The sequence below is a fragment of the Carassius gibelio genome, chromosome A2 (assembly GCF_023724105.1).
Source record: "Carassius gibelio isolate Cgi1373 ecotype wild population from Czech Republic chromosome A2, carGib1.2-hapl.c, whole genome shotgun sequence".
NCBI classification, from domain to species: domain Eukaryota; kingdom Metazoa; phylum Chordata; class Actinopteri; order Cypriniformes; family Cyprinidae; genus Carassius; species Carassius gibelio.
The window spans coordinates 7,615,459-7,630,764 of record NC_068372.1 but is presented as its reverse complement, the minus strand read 5'-3'; the positions used below and the strand labels follow the sequence as shown (position 1 = coordinate 7,630,764).

Sequence of the window (15,306 nt, the reverse complement as noted above, 5' to 3'; positions counted from 1 at the left end):
AGTTTCACAATTTGAATTACTTTTTAATTAATTTGAGTTGAATTTCTGAAATGAACTTTTCCATGACATTCTAATTTATCGAGATGCACCTGTATTTGTAAATACACATTCGTAACGAAGTTGCAATTTTGTTAAATTAAAATATATTAACTTTAAATGTTATAATATATTTTAAATGTTATAATATTTACACTACAGTTAAGATTACTTTATTATTTATTATTACAGAACACTTTATTAATCACATAATTAATTTTCATATATTCCGTTTAATTCATTCCAAAGGGTACACTAAGATCCACCAGCACCAACTTTAAAAGCAAATGAACGTTACAACACAGCAGACTTTAGAAAAGACTTGAGAACAAAATATACAGTGTTAGTATTAACTGCTACACTCTTCCCCAAAATAATTATAAATAAATAAATACATTTTAAGTATGCTAAAAATACATTACCATATGACATTATTGCACAAATGCTTTCACTTGTGTTTATACTGACATTGGTATCTCTGTGTAACAGTTCAAGCTGCTCGGCTGCAAAATTGACAGTGAAGGCCAAATATGCTTCACATCACTTCATGGAGTTCACATTCACATCATAACATGTTCTTTAGCATTTCTTTCACAGCATTTTATAATCAAGCCCGACACATTAGAAATACTGGCAAAAAACAGTGAAATGCCCACAAAGACCACAACAACCTAACTCATAAAGCATTATGATGAACATTAAAAAATGTATACAATTAAAAGAAGGTATTGAAATAAAACGTATTCTAATGGCATTAAATGTATTTATGTCTGTCAATACTTCCCTTTACGGAGAAAGAAAGTCTAGTTTCATTGCTGACAACCACATAGCCCATCTTCAGAAGAATAGATTGAAATCAAATCAAAGAAATAAAGAGAACCAAATACTTTTTGATACTCATGTTAACCGACCAGCCATCACTGTGGATGTTTTGACAAATCACACCCCCGACCCCAAATTTGAACAATATATTATGAAAAATATTTATTTTTTTGTCCATGTAATAAAAGTTAGTAGGGTCCAAAACAACATTCATTGCACTCCATTGACTTTCATTGTTTGGACAAAAAAACTTGGAATTGTGGAAATTGTATTTTTCGGTGAACTACATCTTTTTCACATTGTCCGAATTTTGATTAGGACAAACTGGACACCCACTGGCTGGGATCTGCATAATTTAACACATTTGGATGTGTAACGTCTTTTAGTTTAGTTTTATATAAATGTATTATATATATTTTTATAATACATATTTAAATAATCTGATATTTAGCTGAAGTTGCAAAATAAAACTCTCCCCACCAATTTAAAGTGCTTAGCTGCTACCAGTCTCAAAGTGAGACTCAAACTGCTTTTCCAATGGGGCTGGTGCCAGACCCAGAGCCCAACAGGGAACCAGGCTTTGTTTTTCTGCTCAAAAACAATCTGAACCAGCCTGAAACCTTGCTACCCTCAAACAAGAGTTTCCACAGGCAGAGTTTCCACTACAGGCCGCAGTTTGAAAGGCGCCATTTTTAAAAGTCATCATGGTTTTAACACAAAAAATATATGTGTTAGTTCAGCAGAAGCCGACAAAACAGACCAATGCTCTCCTATAAGAGATAAGTGATTACGGTCCCAGGTGATGTGGAAGGATTTTCTCATTGCCAATGAAAACGCGAGATGGTTCTGAATGAGTGCCACTCTTGACTGAGCATCGGCTCCAGCTCTGGCATCTGCCCCAGTGGAAAAGCGGTATCAGATGCACAAAGTTACTGGCCCCAGCTGTCCCGGTCATCGCTCTCATCCGTGTTGGACTCATATCCAGATGCAATACCAGACTCTCTGAATCCAGGGGTGTCCAGTGAACCAAGAAACTGGTTCCCTGGAGGAGAGCAGCCACCCGACTGATCTTCATCCTGACCCTGTCCTGAGTCACGGTCCCGCTCAGGCTTCTTCTCCTGATCTGAAGATTCTGAGAAGAAACGGAAGCCATCAAGCCGAACCAGGCTGTTTGAGACAGAATTTGAGTTGGGCTCACGTGATAGAGCTGGCATGTTGGCACGCAGGGCGATTTCCAGAAGGCTGTCTTGAGATCCCACTGCAGGGAGGAAATGGCATCATGGCATAGTCAGTGATAGAATAACTCAGAAGTGCCATTACTGAGGTGACTTTATCAAGCTAAACATACAGTCACCAGAGTAAAGGCATGTTCACACCTAGAATGAAAACTATAAAGGTTTATATAATGCTTATTTGCATCAACATCGATGGATAATAACGATACGTGTGTGCTACAGTTCTATTGTCTGTTACTTTGAATGCTCAAGCTCTTTGGTGTCAGATGTATTCTGATTGGCTGTCAAATTTGTTCTGAAAGTGATATCTTGGGATCTAATGTTTTTGAAAGAAGTCTCTTATGCTCACCAAGGGTTCATTTATTTGATCAAAAACAAATAGATTACAGTAAAAACAGTAATATTTTGAATTTTATTACCAGTTTAACTGTTTTCTATATGAATATATTTTAAATGTAACTTTTGAACAGTAGTTTATATATAAAAGTAAAAAAAAGCGCACATGTAAATATTATTGATCATTACCTACAAATACTAATGGGTTCAAGCTGCGTCTGGGATTAATTTTATGGTTCTTGTAAAGACCTATATGAGACCTATAAAGACATAATATGAAAAAGGGCAGCATGAACATTCTTCAAAATATATTCTCTTGTGATCAGTGGCAATAGGAAAGTCAAGAAAGTCTTGCAACAACATAATGACGAGTAAATGGATTTTGATTTTATTTTTAAAAATTTTTAAACAAGCAAAATTACTCTTGTGCCTTGCACAATCTCTTGATTGCACACATCTTGAGACTTGAGACTTACAAGGGGAGTTTTTGTGTGGTTGAGTTCGGAGCTCCAGCTCTTGGACGTGTTTGACCAGCAGTGAGAGATGCTGCAGGAGTTCAGTGTTCTGCTGCAGGAGCTGCTGGACTCTAGCCTGAGCTTCTGTCCTGGCGCTGGTCTCTACCGACAGCTGCTGCTGCAGTAGAACCACCTACACAACAACAACAACAACAACTACTGCTACTAATGCTTGATTTTACATTATTATTTACACATATATATATATATATATATATATTTTTTTTTTTTTTCTTTTTTTTTTTCTAAATAAGAAAATAAAACTGAAAGTAGGTGGCGGTAAATGTCTTTATGAGTAAGTCATTGGCTGAAATTTCATACTCTTTCGAGTAGGTACTTTTCTAAGTAATTACTCTGTGACTGCAAAAAGAGTACTGTATGTTATACATAGGGCCCTATCTTGCACCCAGCGCAATTGATTTTGTACACTGACGCATGTGTCATTCCTATTTTGCACCCGCGCAAAGCGCGCTTTTCCCTCCACAGAAGCACGTCGCTAAACTAGTGAATGAACTTGCGCTCCCTGGGCGGTTCAGCGCAAAAAAGGAGGCGTGTTCCGGCGCAAACAATCCCTGGTGCTATTTTGCTGTTCCATTAAACAATTGCGCCACTGACCAGAAAAAACCTAGTCTAAAGTCAGTGGCGCGTTGCGCGTTGTTCATTATGCTATTTTAAGGGCGCATGCTTGACCATAATGTATAGCGTGCACAACGCGCATACACTTTGCTCATGTAATCTACACAGATGCAACAGTTATTTTTGCAAATCATAAATTGTTACACTAAAAAAATATTAACACATGAGATGACGGAAATCATTGTGGTGTGCCACGAAGATGTGAAAAAAATAAGCATAAATCTAGCTTACAAATTATTCAGGCTAATTATTCTCCCATCCCCATACAACACACCTTCACTGTCTTTCACTGCTCTTACAAGAACATCAGTCTCCTCGGCTGTGAACCGCTCCTGGCGTGCGCCTGGTAAATACACCATAATAATAGCAATCCATAATGGAACTTGCGCACCTGCTTTTAAAGGGAATGTTGGATGACGCTCTGATTGGTTTATTTCACGTTACGCCCAAACCACACCTATGAATAATGAAGCTGCTTCAGACCAACCCATTTTAGATTTGCGCCGGGCGCAAGAGCCATTTATCCCGTCGGGAAAATAGCAACAGCGCCGAGACCCGCCCACAAAGTTACTTGCGCTTCGCGCTTTGACACTTGCGTTTCAGATCGTTAAAATGGGGCCCATAGTGTGAAATTGTGTAGTATAGAGGTGTAATGGTACACAATTTTTTTTTTTTTTTGGTGTGCCGAACAAATACAGTATTGTTTTAACCACTGCACAAGCGGAACTTCATTGGCAACTAACAGATATATTTTTACTTTTGATAAGAAAAAAACTCTTATCTTTTAAATTCTGTCCATTTCTTTTTCAGGAGATTCAAACCAATGCCGTTTTCTCACTCTTTTATGTGGTGACAGATTGCATATAAATACCTCAAATGGCAGCACAGAGTAAACGCAATCGAGCCCTTCCTCTTTACCAGAGGCATAGCAATAGGGCAGACAAGGCAGGCAATTGAGACAGAGACAGCTGACCATTTGAACAGTCAGAAATGTCATTATTAATATAACATGGACCATTATATCTGCATCCCCCCTAGGGGGCCCCCTCTTGCATTAAATTGGATGTGCTTGCATTTTCCTTGTGATGCGTCAGCCACCTTTTTTAAACTGGCACAATGCTTATATTATTCATTCACTTGCTTATTTTAAATATGAAGAGGATTTAACCATCTTGCATCATTCACGAAATAAAAGCAGTGCCACAGGTGTGTTATATATATGCAACATGTAAATTCAACCAGAATGCCAAAGCGATCAGACATGTGATGTGACCTGTGTGGAGGCGGCTTGACTCCTCTGTTCCTGCTGCTGTAACTCCCTCTGCAGGAGCTTCACCTGATGGCTCACAGATAGAGGACTGGAGAGAGGAGACTGTAGCCTGGACGACTCAATCACCAACACTGGCTCTTCAACCACCTGCATGGAGAAACATCAAGTGTTTTGTAATTTGAAATAAGGTGAAAAAAACAAAAGAAAAACAAAGATGCAATGATTTTATCTTTGACAATTGGCTTTTCTATTCAGAAGGTGGGACTCGTTCCACGTTTGCAGTTTCTCAAATTTTTATAAGAGTATTGTAACGGATATGCAGGTCATCGATTCATGGGTTGAATTCAGGCATATAAACTCCACTCTTTCTAAACTAAATGCCTGGCCTGGCGCCAGCCTGGCTGGATTTAAATTATTTACGATACCCGTGCGAGCCTCAAAGGAGAAATGAAACACATTCCACAACACACACACACATAAGCACACACACACACACACAAACAAACCTTTCTTAACGTTCTTAACGTTCTTAACGTCATTTTATTAATAATATGTATTTTGAATAGGTTTGTGTATTGCATAAAAATGGTTAATCCTGTTATGCGAGGATTATAAATTGCTGACTTGTAAATGGGAAATGTTTTTGGAATGAATGTCCTCAAATAGAATCCGAGTGTGTCACAGTGTCTGGGTTGTGGTTCCCTGGGGTTCCACTAGATGTCCTCCTTTCTCACAGTGTCCGTCACCAGATCACTTCGTGTTCCCTTATTTGGTCACCTTCCTCCTTGTTGTGTAATTGATTGTTCCCCCACCTGTCTCCTGTTTCCCCATTATCCTTCTGTGTATAAGTACCCGGTCTGAGTCTTTGTTACGGAGTCCTTGTGTAATGTCTGAGTATCATTCATGTCCGTCAACTCTTGCCTTGCCTTGCTTTTGTTATCGTGTCTTGTTTATGTTTTGGATTATGTTTGGTTTTGACCCCTGCCTGGACTGTTTACCCCTTTGGATTATCCCTAAATAAACGACTTACCTGCAATTGGTTCCCTCTCTGTGTTTTCCATAACACCGATCGTGACAGAAGGACTCCGTCAAACAGAGAACCAGCGGTGTGTCTGCCCATGCCTCATCCCCAGCCACAGAGCGGGACAGAGGCGGTTTTGAGGGATCTCGCCTGGTGGTTTTCCGGGGGACCAGGGGAGGTCGCCGAGGAGGGAGTGGTCGAGAGGAGACTCTGCATCACTCTCAACCATGGCCTCCCTTCGATCCGGGGCTTCTGTGGAATGGGTCAGAGCCACCGTCTCACCATGGCGGACGGAGAGGTGAGAAGAAGCGCACGCCCACCATAGTGGCGCCACTGCCCATGATGGCCGCTAGATCAGCGCCAAGAGGCAGAATGGACGCTAACCGAGTGCCGCTGCGGTGCATGGCCACCAACCCAGCACCACGAAGCAAAATGGCCACCAGCCCAGCGCCACAGCACAAGATGGCCACCAGCCCAGCGCCACAGCACCAAGTGGTCACCAGCCCAGTACCACAACACAAGATGGCCGCCAACCCAGCGCCGCTGCGGTGCATGGTAACCAACCCTACACCACGAGGCAAGATGGAGGCCAGCCTCACACCACAGTACCAGATGGCCACCAGCTCAGAGCCTACGCCCAAGATGGCCGCTGACTCATTCTTGGAGTATTTCTCCAGGCTGTCACAGATCCTGGAGGTTCCCAAGACTGTGCACGTTAAAGCTGCTGAGCCAGCACCACAACCCAAGATGGCCGACTATCCAGCGCCACAACCCAAGATGGTCACCAGCTTAGATCCACAGCACAAGATGGCCGACTCAACGTCTGAGTCGCCAGTCAAGGTGCCACTGACTCGCCATCGTAGAGGGCGGAGGACGAGGAGACAAGCTTCTACCGTTCCTCAAAGCCTGGAGAACATTCCCGAGCGGGCCGCTGCCATCCAGGGGGACATTCCCGAGCGTGCCGCTGCCGTCCAGGAGGACGTTTCCGAGCAGGTCGCTGCCGTCCAGGAGGACGTTCCCGAGTGGGCCGCTGCCGTCCCCGAGGCGGTGCCCGAGGTCGTTCCCGATGCAGTGACCGAAGCGGTGCCCGAGGCTGTTCCGGAGGTCAAGGCGGTGCCCGATGCTGTTCCGGAGGCCGAGGTGGTACCCAATGCCGAGGCAGTACCCGATGCTGATCCAGAGGCCGAGGTGCTGGCCGATGCCGAGGCAGTGCCCGATGCCATAGCCGAGGTGGTGCCTGAGGTCGTTCCCGATGCGGTGCCTGATGCTGTTCCAGAGGCCGAGGCGATGCCCGATGATGTTCCAGAGGCCGAGGCGGTCCCCGATGCTGTTCCGGAGGCCGAGGTAGTGCCCTATGCCGAGGCGGTGCCCGAGGCTGATCCAAAGGCCGAGGCGGTGCCTGAGGTAGTGCCCGATGCCGAGGCGGTGCCCGAGGCCATTCCCGATGCAGTGCCCGAGGCCGTTCCAGAGGCAGTGCCCGAAGCCGAGGCGCCTCAGTTTTCCACAGACAGTGCTGAGTCGAGTCATGTTCCCGTGAACTCTCCACAGTCGAGTCAGATTCCCGTGGACTCTCAGGAGTCGAGTCAGGTTCCGGTGGACTCTCAGGAGTCGAGTCAGGTTCCGGTGGACTCTCAGGAGTCGAGTCAGGTTCCGGTGGACTCTCCGGAGTCGAGTCAGGTTCCGGTGGACTCTCCGGAGTTGAGTCAGGTCCCGGTGGACTCTCCGGAGTCAGGGCTAGTCACCGCTGACCCTCCAGAGTCAGGTCTAGTCACCGCTGACCCTCCAGAGTCAGGTCAAGTCACCGATCTTCTGGAGTCCAGTAAAGACACCAGGGGATTACCAGAGTTTTGTAGTCCCGTTGGTCCGGCCGCACAGAGGTCAGCTCCGCCTTGGGAGGCTCTCGTCCTGACCACATGGCTGTGGTGGTCTTCCGCCTTGATCTGGGGGGCCCTCGCCCTGACCACATGGCTGTGGTGGTCTTCTGCTCCGCCCTGGTGGACTCCGGCCTCGAACACAAAGATGTGGTGGTCTTCCGCTCCGCCCTGAACACACAGTTGTGGTGGTCTTCCGCTCAGCCCTGGTGGACTCCGGCCTTGACCACAAAGACGTGGTGGTTATCCGCTCCGCCCTGGGGGACTCTGGCGGCGACCACGAGGACGTGTGGTCTTCCGCTCCGCCCTGGGGGGCTTCCGCCCTGACCACACAGTTGTGGTGGCCTTCCTCTCCGCCCTGGAGGGCTCTGGCTTCGACCACATGGCTGTGGTGGTCCTCTGCTCCGCCCTGGAGGGGGCCACATGATGTCCTTCATGGACTTCTGTTTTGTGTTGTTGGTTCCTGTGATGTTTCTGCCTGTTCCCCTCAGTTAGTCTGGCCCTCCGTCCCTCCCCCTGAACCTCCTCCGGTCCTCCCCCCTCCTGGTCTCCCTGTGTTGTGTTTGCATTTCTGGTGTTTGTTCCCCATGTCTGTCTTTTCCGGCCCTCCGTCCCTCCCCCTGAGCCTCCACCTGTCCGCCTCCCACCTCTCTGTGTTGTGTCTTGTCATGGAGCGTCTGGGAGCCGTTCCGTAGAGGGGGGTACTGTCACAGTGTCTGGGTTGTGGTTCCCTGGGGTTCCACTAGATGTCCTCCTTTCTCACGGTGTCCGTCACCAGATCACTTCCTGTTCCCTTATTTGGTCACCTTCCTCCTTGTTGTTTAATTGATTGTTCCCCCACCTGTCTCCTGTTTCCCCATTATCCTTCTGTGTATAAATACCCGGTCTGTCTGAGTCTTTGTTACGGAGTCCTTGTGTAATGTCTGAGTATTATTCATGTCCGTCAACTCTTGCCTTGCCTTGCTTTTGTTACCGTGTCTTGTTTATGTTTTGGATTATGTTTGGTTTTGACCCCTGCCTGGACTGTTTACCCCTTTGGATTATCCCTAAATAAACGACTTACCTGCAATTGGTTCCCTCTCTGTGTTTTCCATAACAACGATCGTGACAGAGTGTAACCCTACCCCCTTAGCAGCTCATAAAACTTTATGATCCCACTAGGAAACAGGACAGGAAAGCTAACTCTTAGAAAAGAGAATAGTAACCTTTTATTTTCTCAATGTATTCTAAATGTATTGAGTATTGCCTTTTTGTGCAGTAGATGTTTCCCCATATAAATTGGAGTATCTGCAGTTTTATTGTGTGTTAATAAAAGTGTGTGTAATTCTGCATTTGAATGTAACTTCATGTTTTGATCATTTATATATGTTATTTTTGGTATCTGTTTAATCGTCATGCTTTGACGGACTCACTTATATAAAGGAAATTAATGAAAAATGTATTAATCTGGAATTACGAACTTGGTAGAATATCACTGCTGAAATCTGATAAGCCATAATTTATTAGAGTGGGTGTTTCCCCAGAGACAAAGGAACTTTTTCCCGCTTCAGATTGCGGACGTTCATTGGTTGTTCACGCGAACAGAGGTGTGAACCATTTCAAGCCATAAGAGCTGACCCAGGAAGTTCCTCGCTGACCCAGGAAGTTCCTCTTGCTTCTGCTCTTCGCTTCCACGCTTCTGACCCTGCTGGTCCTTCTTTGCGGCCTCGGTCCGCTCTCCTATCGCCGTCCCTCTCAGCACGGCGGATGAGAGGACAGACGTTCTCATGGCTCCTTCGGGAGCTTTTATCTCTTTTGTTTTCGTTTCTTTTCCTTACTAAGTTTATTCGCCTATTCGCCTCTCCACACGAGGAAGACGAATTCTGAAACATTGCTTTGTTGGACCATTCAAATATCGCGCGATTCCGCAGCAACCCCCGGAAGACACGAGAGAACACGCCTTGCCACAAAGGACAACGCTGCTCCAGCTCACGCTGTTCACACGCACGCTGGTCTGGCGACTCTCCAAAAACCACGCTCACGCACGCTGGACCCATGCAAGTATCATTCTCTATGGAGATTCAAATGCTGCTTAAAGTTTGTCTATGATTTGATTCGTTGTTGTCTTTCAAGGGTTACTGTCTGTGAGTTTGCATAACCGAGCTTAGTCTGTGATCACGCTCTCTCTCTCACCTCTCTCGTCCTTTCTCTCTCATTCATTCTCTTTCTCTCTCTCTCTCTCTCTCTCTCTCTCTCTCCCTCATTTGTATTCCGTTATGTCTTGTACAAAGTTTACTGTCTGTATTATCGTATGCGTATTTACTCTGTGTGATTTGTAGTTTGATGTATTATGAGTTCAATTATTAAAAAACAATATATATTCATGATTGCCCCTGAACCGCTCACATTACGAGTCAATGAAATGTTTGATTTAGCTACACGCTCTTTACTTTTTAGTAAACAATTTCATAATGATAGAATAATGTTTTCATAGCCAGAGAATATTTTCCTTGAATTATGAGAAGTGATAACTTTATTGAAAGTTGATAAGTTAATCTTACGACCGTTTGCTGGACAAACCGATGTTTGATTTGCAGTAATTTACAGTAAGAGATATCACTATAATCGATATGAAGAATGGAATATTGACATAGCGATGCCTTCGTGCCTTAGACATGTGGAAGAAACCTTGGTTCTTGAATAAGGTCCCGGTGCTGGGAGCACTTTGTCGCTGTGTAACGCTAGCAACAGACGTGTCCCTCACCGGTTGGGGTAGGGTCATGAGTGGCCACCCTGCCCGTGGTCTGTGGAGCTATCGCCATTTGACATGGCATACCAGTTGTCTAAAAATGCTAGCTGTGCATTTGAAATAATTCCTCTCAGACCTGAGAGGTCACCATGTGTTGGTGCACACCGAAAACACATTGGCAGTCTCTTATATCAGTCACCAGAGACATCTGCATTCATCTGCATACACCAGATCTGTGGTCCCAGGACAAACTCCTCTCGTTCGGAGCAGTGTATATTCCTGGGAGATTGACTTTGGGAGCAGACATACTGTCGAGACGGACAGAGGCCGGGGGGGCTTCACCCCGAGGTGGTGAAGTAGATATGGAGAGTTTTTGGACCTGAGGGGGCACAACTCGTAGCATCCGATCTCTCAACTGAGGTTGTTGAGACCCTCCTGTCAACGAGGAAACTGTATGCCCTGAGGTGGAAAATCTTCACCTCATGGTGCAGAGATTGCCAGCTTGACCCTGTAAACTGCCCAGTTGGTACAGTTCTGGAGTTTCTACAAGCCAGGCTCTCTGCAGGGTTAACCCACTCCACCTAAAGGTTTACGTGGTGGCCATTGTAGCTTACCATGTCCCTTCTGGTGATCTATCAGTGGATAGACACCCCATAGTGACCCGTTCCCTCCACGGTGCAATGAGGCTGAGGCCTCCAGTACAGTCCTGATAGCTTTAAAGGTGGTCATATAATGCGATTTCAAATTTTCCTTTCTCTTTGGAGTGTTTCAAGCTCTTGGTGCATAAAGAAGTAGAGCCCGACCGATGTGTTTTTTTTGGGGCTGATACTGATATTAGGGAGTAAAAAAGGCCAACATCGATATATTGGCCAATATTCTATGTGTATATTATAGTACAGTACCAGTCAACAGTTTTGGACGCTTTCCCATTCATGTGTCCTAACATTTGACTGGAACTATACATAAAATACAGTATATACATGAGCAGAATATATATACATAAACAAATTTTTGCAATGATCACTCAAATGTGGTGATCAATCACTTACAATGATGTGACAGAGTAATGGAGTCAGGGCATTTAACAATTTAACAATAAACTTCATTATCCAAATTGGGTCTGACATCAGTGTACTGAACAGTAAAGTTGAAGTTTATTCACCTTTAATTTAATTTAATTCCATTCAACTTTATTCCTTTGAGGTTTTTCACTTCGGAACATTCATTCACGAATTTGCCACTACTGTCTTACTAGAGAAGTGTGAAGCGTGATATAAAATAGGCTACCTCTGTAAATAAATACAATATAAATTCATGTCTTGTACACTTTAATGCCCTTTGAATGTAACATGTATGTTTTCTTGGAACTGGAATCATGGCAAAATCTCACATGACGTCCACTTCGCAGGGCACTTATGGTAGAATTACACAAAGATTGAATCCTGCTGCCTGAACGAGAGACCTTCTTACTTAAAGTATTTATAGACATTCTGAACTCTATTGGTGTTAGACAACACGTTTCAGGACCTACTCATTGTCGAAATCATACTCTAGATTTAATACTGTCACATGGAATTGATGTTGATAGTGTTGAAATTATTCAGCCAAGTGATGATATCTCAGATCATTATTTAGTTCTGTGTAAACTTCATATAGCCAAAATTGTAAATTCTACTTCTTGTTACAAGTATCGAAGAACCATCACTTCTACCACAAAAGACTGCTTTTTAAGTTATCTTCCTGATGTATCCGAATTCCTTAGCATATCCAAAACCTCAGAACAACTTGATGATGTAACAGAAACTATGGACTCTCTCTTTTCTAGCACTTTAAATACAGTTGCTCCTTTACGCTTAAGAAAGGTTAAGGAAAACAGTTTGACACCATGGTATAATGAGCATACTCGCACCCTAAAGAGAGCAGCCCGAAAAATGGAGCGCAGCTGGAGGAAAACAAAACTAGAGGTATTTCGTATTGCTTGGCGGGAAAGTAGCATATCCTACAGAAAAGCATTAAAAACTGCTAGATCTGAATACTTTTCTTCTCTTTTAGAAGAAAACAAACATAACCCCAGGTATTTATTCAATACAGTGGCTAAATTAACGAAAAATAAAGCCTCAACAAGTGTTGACATTTCCCAACAACACAGCAGTAATGACTTTATGAACTACTTTACTTCTAAAATCGATACTATTAGAGATAAAATTGCAACCATTCAGCCGTCAGCTACAGTATCACATCAGACAGTGCACTATAGACCCCCTGAGGAACAGTTCCACTCATTCTCTACTATAGGAGAGGAAGAATTGTATAAACTTGTTAAATCATCTAAACTTACAACATGTATGTTAGACCCTATACCATCTAAGCTCTTAAAAGAGGTGCTTCCAGAAGTCATAGGTCCTCTTCTGACTATTATTAATTCCTCATTGTCATTAGGATATGTCCCCAACACCTTCAAACTGGCTGTTATTAAGCCTCTCATAAAAAAGCCACAACTTGACCCCAGAGAACTAGTTAATTATAGACCAATCTCGAATCTCCCTTTTCTGTCCAAGATACTAGAAAAGGTGGTATCCTCACAATTATATTCCTTCTTAGAGAAAAATGGTATATGTGAGGATTTCCAGTCAGGATTCAGACCGTATCATAGTACTGAAACTGCTCTCCTTAGAGTTACAAATGATCTGCTCTTATCATCTGATCGTGGGTGTATCTCTCTATTAGTTTTATTGGATCTTAGTGCTGCGTTTGACACAATTGACCACAACATTCTTTTGCATAGACTTGAACACTTTGTTGGCATCAGTGGAAGTGCATTAGCATGGTTTAAATCGTACTTATATGACCGCCATCAGTTCGTAGCATTGAATGAAGATGTATCATATCGATCACAAGTGCAGTATGGAGTACCTCAAGGCTCAGTTCTAGGGCCGCTACTCTTCACGCTTTATATGTTACCCTTGGGAGATATCATCAGGAAACATGGTGTTAGCTTTCACTGTTATGCTGATGATACGCAGCTCTATATTTCCTCGCAGCCCGGTGAAACACACCAATTTGAAAAACTAATGGAATGCATAGTCGATATAAAAAATTGGATGACGAGTAATTTCTTACTGCTAAATTCAGAAAAAACAGAGGTGTTAATCATAGGGCCTAAAAACTCTACTTGTAATAACCTAGAACACTGTCTAAGACTTGATGGTTGCTCTGTCAATTCTTCGTCATCAGTTAGGAACCTAGGTGTGCTACTTGATCGCAATCTTTCCTTAGAAAGCCACGTTTCTAGCATTTGTAAAACTGCATTTTTCCATCTCAAAAATATATCTAAATTACGGCCTATGCTCTCAATGTCAAATGCAGAAATGTTAATCCATGCATTTATGACTTCAAGGTTAGACTATTGTAATGCTTTATTGGGTGGTTGTTCTGCACGCCTGGTAAACAAACTACAGCTAGTCCAAAATGCAGCAGCAAGAGTTCTTACTAGAACCAGGAAGTATGACCATATTAGCCCGGTCCTGTCCACACTGCACTGGCTCCCTATCAAACATCGTATAGATTTTAAAATATTGCTTATTACTTATAAAGCCCTGAATGGTTTAGCACCTCAGTATTTGAATGAGCTCCTTTTACATTATACTCCTCTACGTCCGCTACGTTCTCAAAACTCAGGCAATTTGATAATACCTAGAATATCAAAATCAACTGCGGGCGGCAGATCCTTTTCCTATTTGGCGCCTAAACTCTGGAATAACCTACCTAACATTGTTCGGGAGGCAGACACACTCTTGCAGTTTAAATCTAGATTAAAGACCCATCTCTTTAACCTGGCATACACATAACATACTAATATGCTTTTAATATCCAAATCCGTTAAAGGATTTTTAGGCTGCATTAATTAGGTAAACCGGAACCGGAAACACTTCACATAACACCGTACTTTCTACATCATTAGAAGAATGGCATCTACGCTAATATTTGTCTGTTTCTCTCTTGTTCCGAGGTCACCGTGGCCACCAGATCCAGTCTGTGTCCAGATCAGAGGGTCACTGCAGTCACCCGGATCCAGTACGTATCCAGACCAGATGGTGGATCAGCACTTAGAAAGGACCTCTACTGCCCTGAAAGACAGCGGAGACCAGGACAACTAGAGCCCCAGATACAGATCCCCTGTAAAGACCTTGTCTCAGAGGAGCACCAGGACAAGACCACAGGAAACAGATGATTCTTCTGCACAATCTGACTTTGCTGCAGCCTGGAATTGAACTACTGGTTTCGTCTGGTCAGAGGAGAACTGGCCCCCCAACTGAGCCTGGTTTCTCCCAAGGTTTTTTTCTCCATTCTGTCACCGATGGAGTTTCGGTTCCTTGCCGCTGTCGCCTCTGGCTTGCTTAGTTGGGGTCACTTCATCTACATCGATATCATTGACTTGATTGCAAATTAAAACAGACACTATTTCAACTGAACAGAGATGACAACTGAATTCAATGATGAACTGCCTTTAACTATCATTTTGCATTATTGAGACACTGTTTTCCAAATGAATGTTGTTCAGTGCTTTGGCGCAATGTATTTTGTTTAAAGCACTATATAAATAAAGGTGATTGATTGATTGATTAAAGTGAAAGTGTTGACTGGTGTCAGTATTTCAGGAACATGATGGTGGATCTCCACCTAATTCAGGGGATCCCTTCAGCTCGAGGAGTCCTCTCAAATGCCACCCTATTCGTGACAGCAGCCCCTTTTAACTTTTATTCTTGCTGTAGTATTGTTGTTACTATGCTGCCATTTTGTGGAAATGCTGTGTGTTTCGTTGTGAAAGAGAAACTA

General features: G+C 43.6%; 1 protein-coding gene across 3 annotated transcripts in view; it reads right to left on the bottom strand.

Annotated features, from left to right (window-relative positions):
• Nucleotides 1-253: 253 nt before the first annotated feature.
• LOC128025639 (carboxyl-terminal PDZ ligand of neuronal nitric oxide synthase protein-like) overlaps nt 254-15,306 on the bottom strand; it is a 41,751-nt gene continuing 26,698 nt past the window's right edge. For 2 of the 3 annotated variants that reach the window (XM_052612134.1, XM_052612138.1), the window contains 3 exons: nt 4,854-4,997; nt 2,906-3,077; nt 254-2,116 (listed from right to left, as the gene is read on the bottom strand). In XM_052612134.1, the coding sequence (XP_052468094.1) occupies nt 1,788-2,116; nt 2,906-3,077; nt 4,854-4,997 (645 nt within the window). In that variant the 3' untranslated portion in view covers nt 254-1,787. The remainder of the gene's footprint in view (nt 2,117-2,905; nt 3,078-4,853; nt 4,998-15,306) is intronic. The other variant, XR_008186191.1, reaches the window with a different exon arrangement.